Here is a 13,531-nt window from a genome sequence, read left to right on the forward strand (position 1 = left end):
CCAGAGACCTTGCTGTGGTGGGGTGACTTGCATGCCTCAGTGATACTTATAGCTGTATCATAGCTGCAACCATTACAGAAAGATATCTGTGAAGAGGCCAGACAAACATGTTTCCAGAAGAGGCACAGCAGCATTTTTAGTAGTTGCAGGGGCAACAGAATGGGTGACTGACTGATCTGGCTTTGTAATGTCAGCCAACATGGCCTTGCTGTGATGGCACTGTGAACACCATGTGCAAATGTTCATAACTCATATGAAAAGGTACATTGCCAACTCTTTATCTGACACGGCCTTGGATCGGTTTCTCTCATCATACCATTTCACGCCGTTTGGTGAGAAGAGTGAGGCAGAGCTACACCATGGGCAACAGCCAAGGACACTGTTACAATCCCTGTGTCCTTCACCCAGACATCAACCTGTGCAGCACAGTTTTTGTTGTTGCCCCAAATGGATTCCAGCTATCATTGCCAGATGCTGGCAGCGGCCTCTCTGTGACATCTGCACAGAGGATGGCCTCTGTTTGAGGCACTGTGATCAGCTTTGCTTTTGCATGGATGGCTGTATGCCCCTCAATTTCACAACATTACCTCCAAGCCCATCCAGATTGGGTGTCACAACACCTGCTGCTGCATCAGGGCATTCATCCTTGGTGGCTGAACCAGCAGTTCCTCTGTTCCTTTCAGTGCCATAATCAGGGATTCTGTCTCCCATTCCTGAGCAATCACTGATACCAGTGTCATCAGCACCGTGAACACCATCACCAGAGCCTATGCCCGAGGTTGACATTGAAACAGCCCTGATGTTGTTGGTGTTGCCATATGGTTTGACACGGGAAGGTGGGCGCAGAATGTATCTGCACCCAAAGCACTTCAGACCGTATGCTCCCTTTGTGGGATGCCACGTTAGCCAAAGCCCAGAGAACAGCATGGATGTCTCCCTGAAAGAGGAGGAATGCAGGGACGCGTGCACTTACTTTCGAAATGCTGAGCGTGTGGCACAGCACCGAGCCCACCACAGGCCCCATTCCATTTAATGCTAGCTGAGCTAAGCTTGGCTTCAATTCTTTATGTGTGTTACTACAGTTATTTGTGTACATAATTTGTTCCTGCTGAATGTTAATTAAATGTTGTGTCCAAGTTGTTAGTGCTTCCATGGAATAATGCTGTGTTCAGTCTACTAGTCGTGTTGTACTTACACCTATTCATAACACCTCTGTACTTTAATATCTACATCCTTATCTTTGTTAAAAGTAATGTAGCTCCCTAGGTATGATCTTCAATTACAATTTTGTTTCAAACCGGGTACTTTTTTCCCTCCTTCATGAAATGCCATTATCTTAGTTACATTTACACCTTTGTTTCAAACATTATTGAAGAGTTTGATTTTAAAAACTGTCTGTCATAATTTCTGTCATTTGACATTCTTTGTCACTTAAATTGATGATTAACAGACCATTTTCTAATTTTTGTGGACTTGAATGATTCAAATTTAATTTCAATAAAACTTACCAATGCTCATGCTACCATGCTCATATGCTAGAGTAGCCAGTCTGACAGGTGACCATTTTTGTCTCTTGTATGACTGAACTGTTTGATGTGTGATTGTAGCACATAGTTTACTGCCGTGGGTTGTCTTATGTTGTAAAACATGGTTTTGTTGATAATAGAAGGTTAATGACAAGTATCACATACTCTGTTGTTGTTCTCCTCAAGCCTTCAGCCTAAATATGCTTCCCATAAGATGATAATTCTTGATGAAATTACATTTCATTTCTCAGCATATTTTATACATAGAATGAATAAAAGTCGTGATTGTCTCATTGTAATGTTTGCATTACTTTTGTGTGGCATTCAGGGTAGTTGGTGAAAAGTATTTTAATTACGAGTTGCCACTGCATGTGAACACTAATCCTGTAAACAATAATTTGCAATGTAGAAGGATGAACAAATTCCTGAACACAGATACTGTTACCAATAATAAATAATTGAGACTGTTCACTGAGATTTACTATTTTCTTCACTTAGCATTTGAATGCTGTGGTGACAGTCGCTGCTTCTGTCTGGACACAAAAATTAACTGCAGTACTCTTGGCCTGAAGACTCTCCCAGACGGAATTGAAATTCAAATAAATCGCTTGTGAGTATGTTGTACGTCAATTACAATTTTATTTAGTCTAGAGTCTGTTGACTAGATTAAGTGAATGGATTGTAAACCAAAAAAAACATTCTACTTGTTGATATCAATAATGTCCACATTTATAGATCCTGGAGATGTTTATGTGACATCAGAAAAAATGAAACTTTTTCACCTGTACTTTTAAAAATTGTAAAGATGTACACTCTGCTCTTTATTACTTTGAAAGAAGTACTCCTCCATAAAAGAAATAACTTTATTTATTTGTTTTGAGTTCTGCAGATCCATATGAGAATATATCTCTGGATACGGAATGAGTCAAATTTTTACAAATTATTGCTTAGTGTACAAGTACATTGTTCGTATCACATACTTGTCATCATATACTCTTACATGTGAGTTATCATACTTGACTTCTGAATGAACATGCAGTTATACTTACAGGTATACATACATTTCAGTTTTAAATTACACTGTGGATAGACAAAGAATGATGATTGGGCCATAAAGGCCACAAAAATAGATTTAAGGATACTCAGAAGGTATTATGCATTTTGGCTTAGAATTTCGTCTGCACTATAATAAGATCCATCTAGAAGGAACTGCCTCAGCTTTTCTTTAGACTTGGGTATGTTTCCAACCACTTCCTTAATTATTGCTGAAAGGGCATCAAAAATCTTCACCATGTTCTTTGTTTTTAGATCATAATGAATATCACATTTTCTTCTGGTGTTATAATTATGCTACAGACTATTGATTTTAAATAAATTGCTGTTTTTTGAAATAAAACACATCAGGAGAAAATATATTGAGCAGTTGTTGTAAAGATTTGAAGCTCTCTAAACAGATTTCTGCATGAGTGCCTAGAATGCCCTCCACACATAATTCTTATGGCTTGCTTCTGTGCATGGAACATTTTTCTTGCTATCGGTTGATTTCCCCAGAATATTACTCTGTAGGCCATAAGTTGATAGAAATAGCCAAAGGATGCTGTTTTTATTGTGGTCATCTCCCTACTGTCTGATATGATTCTCAAGGCAAATGTTGCTGAGATTAACATTTTGCACAGATCTTGAATATGGTAGTGCCATTTAAGTTTGCTGTCTATATGCAGACCCAAGAATTTGGAGGACTCAACTTTTAGAATCTCATGCACCAATTTTTGGATTCATTTCATTGGTAACATTTGTATTAGAGGGAAAATGAACATAATTTGTCTTTTTTAGATTGATGGAAAGACCATTAGTTTCAAACCATTTTGTCATATCTGCAAAAGCCTTATTTACTATCTCATTTGACACATTCCCCAATGTATTATTAACTGCTATGGTAGTGTCATAAGCGAACATGGTGATTTTCCCATTTTCTGTGCATAGTGGCAGATCATTTATAAATATTAGAAAAAGAAGTGGGTCCAATACTGAGCCTTGAGGTACTCCAGTGGCAATGGAGCCCCAGTCTGAAGACACCTGGCCACCATGCAGTCTTTCCATGATTATTTTCTGCTTTCTGTCACAGAGATAGGATTCAAGCCATTTGCCTACTATTCCACTCTTTCCTAGGGTGTCGGCTATATTCAAGAGAATATGGCAACTTACACTGTCAAAAGCTTTTGACAGCTCACAAAACATTCAAACTGTCAGAATATTATTATTTATGGATTTTAAAACATTGTCAACAAAAGCATGTATTGCATCCTCAGTTGATACCAATTTTTGAAAGCCAAACTGGCTATTGCTGAGGGTGCTGTATTTACTAAGATGCACAACCATTCAGCTGTGCATCAATTTTTCTAGTACCTTAGAAAAATTGATAGTAATGAACTGAAATGAATTTGTAGCTTCAGTCTTTTCTCACTTTCTATAAATTGGTCATGTAAGTCCATATTTCAGCCTGTCAGGGAATACGCCTTCCTCCATTGGCATATTACAAATATGGCTAAGGACTGTACTTATTTCTCTACAACAATATTTTAATAATTTTCTGGAAATGTGATCAACTCCAGCAGAGTTTTTTTCTTTTTAAAGACAGAATTACTATTTCTATATCTTCCATTGCCTTTTTCTGGACACGCATGTCATCTTTTTTGTTAGTTAAGGTGTTATGCACGAATTCTGTAACTTTCTTTACGGAACCCAGGTATCCTATTTGATTTGAGACTTTTAAGAAATGATTGTTGTAAATATTAGCCACTATTTCAGGACCATCCACTGTATGCCCCTGTTTCTTAAACTAGTTATTTCTTTGGCAGCTGATCTTTTTCCAGTCTCACTTTTCACATATTTCCATATGGTTTTCATTTTGTTTCCAGATTTATCAGTTTTCTCTTTGATGTACATGTTTTTTGATTTCTGTATCACTATCCTTAGTATCTTAGAGTACACTTTATATTGCCTCATTCTTTCAGTATTGTTAGACAATCTGGCTGACACATACAATTCTCTTTTTCTTTTACATGAAACTTTAATGCACTGGGTAACCCATGCCTTAAATGTACTGTTAAACTGGTTTTCTATGACTCTTTTCTCTGGAAACACTTCCTCAAAAGGACTTGTTATTTGATTAATAAACACATTAAATTTTGATTTAACATTTGTTGAATTGCATACTTCAGAACAGTCTACTAACTGCAGCTTCTGCATATGTGTCTAGTGGAACTTGCCAGCAACAAATGAAATAACTTGACAGATGTGTTTGTAAACAGATTAGAAAAAGATGTTACTGAAGGAATAAGGACTTTTTGGGAAGCAGTGTGGGTTGTGAAATGTGAATCCTTGTGATTCAAAGTTGGCATGTATCATACAGTGTCGTGCTAGTGATGAATCAAAAATTTGTTGGCTCTGGACTTCTATATTTCTTTGAAAACTAGTGCTAAAATCCAGGATGAAATATAAATACACACACACACACACACACACACACACACACACACACACACACACACACACACACAATAGTAATAAATTCCAGAAAAGTGATAGCTTAAATTAGTGAAATGAGGAATCAAGTTCCAGACTTGATCTGGCACACAGATTCATTGCATTGGATGTGAACTTATCAGCAGGGAGTTAAAGTTTCTCTCCAAAAAAACTTATGTCAATCACTGACATAGCTATTCTCAAGTCTGTTCTTTCTTTCATAATTGCTAGTTACGCAGTACACAGAACTGAAACTACATCCAAAGAACAAATTAATAGTAGATTGAAACTAAAAGGTACACTATGAGTCATTCTCGAATATCACTGTAAAAACTGTCCTCAAACTGCACAGATCTTGGGTCTGGTTCTAATTTGCTACAGATTTTAATATGTCAGATGAATAAATCTTACTATAGTTTTTACATAAAACTCCAGAAAGGTTTTTTATTTTATTTTAATATGAGAACACAGAAAAGCTGTTAAGATTTTTTGTATGTTAGCAGGACTAGAAGTAGTGGCAAAACAGAAGCCTTAGTAGAAGCTATAAAAAATGTGTCAGTCACAACCAAGATCGTCATTATTCTTAGAGACAGTGAAATCAAACTGCTTGGAAGGATGTTTGAAGAGAGGTTATGGTGATTAATTTTTTTATTATTTTTTATTACTTTTTTTGGGGGAGGGGGTAGTACTGTTATGTAAAATGGGGGTTGAGTTCAGGGGGAGAGACAGTTATGTAATTAGATAAAACCTTATAAATGAGATACTTGAATATTTTCATTTGTATGAAGAGGCGTAAATAATTGATATATTATCTTGGCAATACTATGAATAGGATAGATTGTAACTCATCATCTAGTGGAGATACTGAGTCACAGGCAGGCATAACAAAAAGACTGCTAAACAAGTAAGCTTACTTGTTTAGCTGTCTTTTTGTTGTGCCTATCTGTGGCCTAGCATTTATCCATTCCATAATATTGTCATTATTCCACCCTAGATTTTACTTGTTTAGCAGTCTTTTCCCCCCCATGAACCATGGACCTTGCCGTTGGTGGGGAGGCTTGCGTGCCTCAGCGATACAGATAGCCGTACCGTAGGTGCAACCACAACGGAGGGGTATCTGTTGAGAGGCCAGACAAACGTGTGGTTCCTGAAGAGGGGCAGCAGCCTTTTCAGTAGTTGCAAGGGCAACAGTCTGGATGATTGACTGATCTGGCCTTGTAACAATAACCAAAACGGCCTTGCTGTGCTGGTACTGCGAACGGCTGAAAGCAAGGGGAAACTACAGCCATAATTTTTCCCGAGGGCATGCAGCTTTACTGTATGATTACATGATGATGGCGTCCTCTTGGGTAAAATATTCCGGAGGTAAAATAGTCCCCCATTCGGATCTCCGGGCGGGGACTACTCAAGAGGATGTCGTTATCAGGAGAAAGAAAACTGGCGTTCTACGGATCGGAGCATGGAATGTCAGATCCCTTAATCGGGCAGGTAGGTTAGAAAATTTAAAAAGGGAAATGGATAGGTTGAAGTTAGATATAGTGGGAATTAGTGAAGTTCGGTGGCAGGAGGAACAAGACTTCTGGTCAGGTGACTACAGGGTTATAAACACAAAATCAAATAGGGGGAATGCAGGAGTAGGTTTAATAATGAATAGGAAAATAGGAATGCGGGTAAGCTACTACAAACAGCATAGTGAATGCATTATTGTGGCCAAGATAGATACGAAGCCCACACCTACTACAGTAGTACAAGTTTATATGCCAACTAGCTCTGCAGATGACGAAGAAATTGAAGAAATGTATGATGAAATAAAAGAAATTATTCAGATTGTGAAGGGAGACGAAAATTTAATAGTCATGGGTGACTGGAATTCGAGTGTAGGAAAAGGGAGAGAAGGAAACATAGTAGGTGAATATGGATTGGGGGACAGAAATGAAAGAGGAAGCCGCCTGGTAGAATTTTGCACAGAGCACAACATAATCATAACTAACACTTGGTTTAAGAATCATGAAAGAAGGTTGTATACATGGAAGAACCCTGGAGATACTAAAAGGTATCAGATAGATTATATAATGGTAAGACAGAGATTTAGGAACCAGGTTTTAAATTGTAAGACATTTCCAGGGGCAGATGTGGACTCTGACCACAATCTATTGGTTATGAACTGTAGATTAAAACTGAAGAAACTGCAAAAAGGTGGGAATTTAAGGAGATGGGACCTGGATAAACTGAAAGAACCAGAGGTTGTACAGAGATTCAGGGAGAGCATAAGGGAGCAATTGACAGGAATGGGGGAAATAAATACAGTAGAAGAAGAATGGGTAGCTTTGAGGGATGAAGCAGTGAAGGCAGCAGAGGATCAAGTAGGTAAAAAGACGAGGGCTAGTAGAAATCCTTGGGTAACAGAAGAAATATTGAATTTAATGGAAGGAAACATTCCACGTGGGAAAAAATATATATAAAAAACAAAGATGAGGTGACTTACCGAACAAGTCACCTCATCTTTGTTTTTTATATATATTTTTTCCCACGTGGAATGTTTCCTTCCATTATATTGATATCATTAATTTGAATCCAACAATTACGTTTGTTATTGTCACTGTTCCATTTCGAAATCTTTTCTGTCGTCTTATTTTCCTCTTTCTGTTTTTGCCAGTAGTTTCACTTTGCATTCACCTTCTCCTTTTTACCGTAATCTGCTATACTATTTTATCCCGCCTATATATATACTCAACAATACGTAACCCACTTCCAAACTATAACCAAAAAATTTTTTTGCCGCTTTCAGCACTACCGCCGCTATAATATCCACCGTTTCTTGTTCACAAACAGCTCCTTTCACCTTTTAAACAATCATTTCGGCCAGTTCTAATAACTTTCGCTTTATTTCCATTTCCGTTTTTCCCACATCACCGATCATTTTTAGCCGCTTCCCACAGGTTTTAACGCCATTATTTCTTCGTCAGACAATTGTTAGCCTCATTTTCATAATCTGCCACCACAATACCACTCCTTTTAATATACTACACGCAGTTTTTTCGAAATTTTCCCGAATTTCTCCGTCCTTTAACGTGTTTTGGCGGCAACACAACCACCTAACCTTTATGCACATCGTTGTCTACCAACCCAAGTCCAACATAGCCCAGCTGTAACCAACACCTTTTCGCCTTTTTTCATTCCAGATCTCCAGTTTCTTTCCGGTTCACCTTTATCTCTCCCCATATATATTTTTATTTTCATTTTCATTTCACCTCATGTTACACTTTCCACCTTCTAACACCATGTCACCCTCACAACACCCCCACAATGACCCCATTAAGTTTTATTTACATTCCCTCCGCAAACATGCCTTCGCCCTAGCCAGATTACGCTCGCATATTTTATTTTCTCAGGCTTGTCTGACTTTTAAAAAAAAAAAAAAAAAAAAAAAAAAAACCTGCCAGCGCTTTTGTTCGGTAAGTCACCTCATCTTTGTTTTTTAGAAATATTGAATTTAATTGATGAAAGGAGAAAATATAAAAATGCAGTAAGTGAAACAGGCAAAAAGGAATACAAACGTCTCAAAAATGAGATCGACAGGAAGTGCAAAATGGCTAAGCAGGGATGGCTAGAGGACAAATGTAAGGATGTAGAGGCCTATCTCACTAGGGGTAAGATAGATACCGCCTACAGGAAAATTAAAGAGACCTTTGGAGATAAGAGAACGACTGGTATGAATATCAAGAGCTCAGATGGAAACCCAGTTCTAAGCAAAGAAGGGAAAGCAGAAAGGTGGAGGGAGTATATAGAGGGTCTATACAAGGGCGATGTACTTGAGGACAATATTATGGAAATGGAAGAGGATGTAGATGAAGATGAAATGGGAGATATGATACTGCGTGAAGAGTTTGACAGAGCACTGAAAGACCTGAGTCGAAACAAGGCCCCCGGAGTAGACAATATTCCATTGGAACTACTGACGGCCGTGGGAGAGCCAGTCCTGACAAAACTCTACCATCTGGTAAGCAAGATGTATGAAACAGGCGAAATACCCTGACTTCAAGAAGAATATAATAATTCCAATCCCAAAGAAAGCAGGTGTTGACAGATGTGAAAATTACCGAACTATCAGCTTAATAAGTCACAGCTGCAAAATACTAACACGAATTCTTTACAGACGAATGGAGAAACTAGTAGAAGCCAACCTCGGGGAAGATCAGTTTGGATTCCGTAGAAACACTGGAACACGTGAGTCAATACTGACCTTACGACTTATCTTAGAAGAAAGATTAAGGAAAGGCAAACCTACGTTTCTAGCATTTGTAGACTTGGAGAAAGCTTTTGACAATGTTGACTGGAATACTCTCTTTCAAATTCTGAAGGTGGCAGGGGTAAAATACAGGGAGCGAAAGGCTATTTACAATTTGTACAGAAACCAGATGGCAGTTATAAGAGTCGAGGGACGTGAAAGGGAAGCAGTGGTTGGGAAGGGAGTAAGACAGGGTTGTAGCCTCTCCCCGATGTTGTTCAATCTGTATATTGAGCAAACAGTAAAGGAAACAAAAGAAAAATTCGGGGTAGGTATTAAAATTCATGGAGAAGAAATAAAAACTTTGAGGTTCGCCGATGACATTGTAATTCTGTCAGAGACAGCAAAGGACTTGGAAGAGCAGTTGAATGGAATGGACAGTGTCTTGAAAGGAGGATATAAGATGAACATCAACAAAAGCAAAACAAGGATAATGGAATGTAGTCTAATTAAGTTGGGTGATGCTGAGGGAATTAGATTAGGAAATGAGGCACTTAAAGTAGTAAAGGAGTTTTGCTATTTGGGGAGCAAAATAACTGATGATGGTCGAAGTAGAGAGGATGTAAACTGTAGGCTGGCAATGGCAAGGAAAGCGTTTCTGAAGAAGAGAAATTTGTTAACATCGAGTATAGATTTAAGTGTCAGGAAGTCGTTTCTGAAAGTATTCGTATGGAGTGTAGCCATGTATGGAAGTGAAACATGGACGATAAATAGTTTGGACAAGAAGAGAATAGAAGCTTTCAAAATGTGGTGCTACAGAAGAATGCTGAAGATTAGATGGGTAGATCACATAACTAATGAGGAAGTATTGAATAGGATTGGGGAGAAGAGAAGTTTGTGGCACAACTTGACCAGAAGAAGGGATCGGTTGGTAGGACATGTTCTGAGGCATCAAGGTATCACCAATTTAGTATTGGAGGGCAGCGTGGAGGGTCAAAATCGTAGAGGGAGACCAAGAGATGAATACACTAAGCAGATTCAGAAGGATGTAGGTTGCAGTAGGTACTGGGAGATGAAAAAGCTTGCACAGGATAGAGTAGCATGGGGAGCTGCATCAAACCAGTCTCAGGACTGAAGACGACAACAACAAACAACAACAACAACAGCAGTCTTTTTGTTGTGCCTATCTGTGGCTCGACATTTATCCTCTCCATAATATTGTCATCCTACTGATCATGTATTAGTGCTATGAATAAAATAAATAAATCAGCTAAAATGTAACAAATAATAAATAAAAGTGGGATATGTTTTCCTTCCCTTTTGAATGGGCCATGTTCAATTATTGAATGGATTCTTGTTAAATCAGATGAATTGTTTACCTGCAGTAACAGTATCTGTTTCTACAAAGTTTGAATTTACAATAAATAATCAAACCAGTTACACATCCAGAAAAGCATAGTGATAGGACACTTTTGTGAATAGATTGTTTTCTTAAAGATAGCTGCATTATTAATTTTTACATGTAGTAAATATTGGAATCCTGTCTCAGCATTTTCTCTTTTCAACTGATAATGTTAACATTGGATTTTGTCCTCATTTTACTTTTATGAAGAGCTCTGTTCCATTATAAGCAGTGATCAAACTTTCATGAACCTCATCAAAATATTGATTGTAGTTTTATTTTGGACACCCTATTAGAAAAAATCTTATGAGTATACTGAAGATGATGTAATGGATTTACGTTAAATCAGGATGAGACAATTCTGAACAGTGGCTCCAAGTCCAAGTCAGGTGCTATGTGATGCGGTTCTCTCAGAGCAGAGATGGAAGAACTGAGCAAAAGGATTGGAGTAGGTTGTAATGGAGTATGTACACTGCAATTTTGCCATTAGTTATGGGAGTGGGGTAGGTGTCATAAGAAACAGTATTGTAAGAAAACACATTTGTTGGGGATATTGAGCAATAAACTGAAAGCTGCTCTAGCCCATACAGGAAGAGTAGTGAATATAGCAAACCTCATTTTAATATATTACTTTAAGAAAATTGCAACACTGGCAGAAAATTTGGCTGATGAGATCCAGGACAAGAGTAAATTGTGTAATAGGAAATAAGTTACACTCTTGTGTTCTTTAGAAGCCTCTATAATTGGGTGACAGGAAAGTAATCAATCAACCCCTTAAATTAACCATGTCTGATCCATTATCAAACATGTTGACCCTATACCAATGCAGGACAAAGGCACAACATAAAGAAAAAGAAGGAGAGTCACTAATTCCAAGGTGACTCTGTTGACACTTTTGCAATTAATCCCTACTACTCTCATTTCCTTCAATTCTTCTCCTTCTTTTGCCACTTGAAGAGACCTTTTAATCAACATGCCCATCCCATTATTATTACATATAACTTTACTTTATCTGCATGACATGCTGTGTTCTCTTCACACAATATAGGTGTCTTTTCTTTCAGCTACATGGCCAATAACTTGCTGAACTACTCACTCAATGTTGATACCTTCTCAAAACTAGACCGGCTGTTATACTTGTAAGTAGTATTCATCTGTCCAAACCTTAAAAATATTATATTATACACCAGATGGTCATTTCTTGTGATATAAGAAGTCATATTTTGAATATTTAAAACCTTTAGTTTCACATACAAGGATGAATCAAATAAAACAAGCCCTTTTTAATTTGAAAGTCTACTGGAGGTGTGACATATTTGCACTTTTACAATCATAAGAGAATGTGTATCTCGATAGGAACACTGACTTCTGAATGCCTTATTTTCTCTGTGTTCAGTAGCTGCTGCAATGAATGAGAGAGAGCACATTCTGCTGTTACGCAATGCGTCATAACGAAGTTTCTCATGAACAAGAATATTAATGCTGCTAAAAACACTCACTGGTTACTCTAATACCTCATAGAAAGAGCCTTTTGTGAAGGGTTAATCTTAAGAGCTCAAGAAAGAATGATAGCATGTTAAAAACATGACCAATTTACACCATCCCTACATCAGTGCCAAAGCACAGAACACCAAGGTTCTTTGTGATCCTGCCTAAAGTGAGAGGCAGCTAACTGTATTTAGAATCTCCCAGACACTTCAAATCAGGTATGAACACATTCAGACAGTCATTCATGGTGAGTTGGGATTCCAGAAAGTGTCAGCTCATTGTGTTACAAACTTGCTGAAGAAAGAGCAGAAAATTTTGCTGATTGAAACTGGTTAGCTGTAGGAAATCTAGAGGTATCAGTGTAAGATTAAAAAAAAATGCCTTCCATAGGTGAGTGTATTGAAATCCCAATGGTAAACTACTGAAGCATTCAAAGCCAGAGTTGGAAGCGCTTCTGAAAAGCTGTGAAGTTCTTGTAATACTAGGTACAGAAAGCTGGTTGAAACCTGAAATTGATAGCAGTGATTTTTGGAGTAAATTTAAGTGTATATCAAAAGGATAGGCAACTGGGAAATTGAGGTGGTGTATTGGTTGCAGTAGACAAGAAACTCAAATCCAATGATAGAAATTGAAGCTGCATACAAGACTGTTTGAACAAGACTCAGTATCAGGGTTGGCATAAAATGATAATTGGATCCTTCTATCGCCCACCTGACTCATCTCCTGATGTAACCTAAAGCTTTCGAGAAAACCTTAGTTTGGTTGTACACAAGTTCCCAAATCAGTAATGATCAGCAACAATTAACTGGAAAAATTACAGTTTTGTTAGTGGTGGGCATGTTAAGGCATCCTGTGAAACATTACTAAATGCCTTCTCTGAAAACTACCTAGATCAGATAGATGGGAATGCCACTCATGATGGAAATATGTTCGATCTAACAGCAACAAATAAACTTGAACTCTTTAAGGACGTCCACATCAAACAAGCGACAATGATGTGAGTGTGGCAACAATGATTACCAAGTGCAAAGGACAACTAAAGCAAACAGGAAGATATGTATGTTCAGTAAACTAGATAAAAAATCAGTAGTGTCATACCTCAGTGAGGAACCTCAATCTTTAAGCTCAGGGCAGGAACATGTACAGGAACTATGGCTAAAGTTTAAAAAGAGTAGTACTGTATGCATAGGTATGTAACCAGTAGAACAGTTCATAATGGGAGGGAACCTCTGTGGTGTAAAGCAACTTGTAGAGAAACAGAGACCACTGCATAATAGGTGTAAAATAAAGCATAGGACTATACATAGAGAGATGCCAAATGAAACATGTTTAACTGTCAAGAGTGCAATGTGTGCTGCCTTC

General features: G+C 37.9%; 1 protein-coding gene across 1 annotated transcript in view; it reads left to right on the forward strand.

Moving 5' to 3' along the window:
* Positions 1-13,531, forward strand: part of LOC126456274 (G-protein coupled receptor GRL101-like) — a 490,877-nt gene that overhangs the window by 317,334 nt on the left and 160,012 nt on the right. Inside the window, exons 14-15 of the mRNA XM_050092026.1 lie at positions 2,025-2,136; positions 11,746-11,820. Coding sequence (XP_049947983.1) covers positions 2,025-2,136; positions 11,746-11,820 — 187 coding nt within the window. The remainder of the gene's footprint in view (positions 1-2,024; positions 2,137-11,745; positions 11,821-13,531) is intronic.

Source organism: Schistocerca serialis, chromosome 2 (assembly GCF_023864345.2).
Source record: "Schistocerca serialis cubense isolate TAMUIC-IGC-003099 chromosome 2, iqSchSeri2.2, whole genome shotgun sequence".
In the NCBI taxonomy this organism is placed as follows: domain Eukaryota; kingdom Metazoa; phylum Arthropoda; class Insecta; order Orthoptera; family Acrididae; genus Schistocerca; species Schistocerca serialis.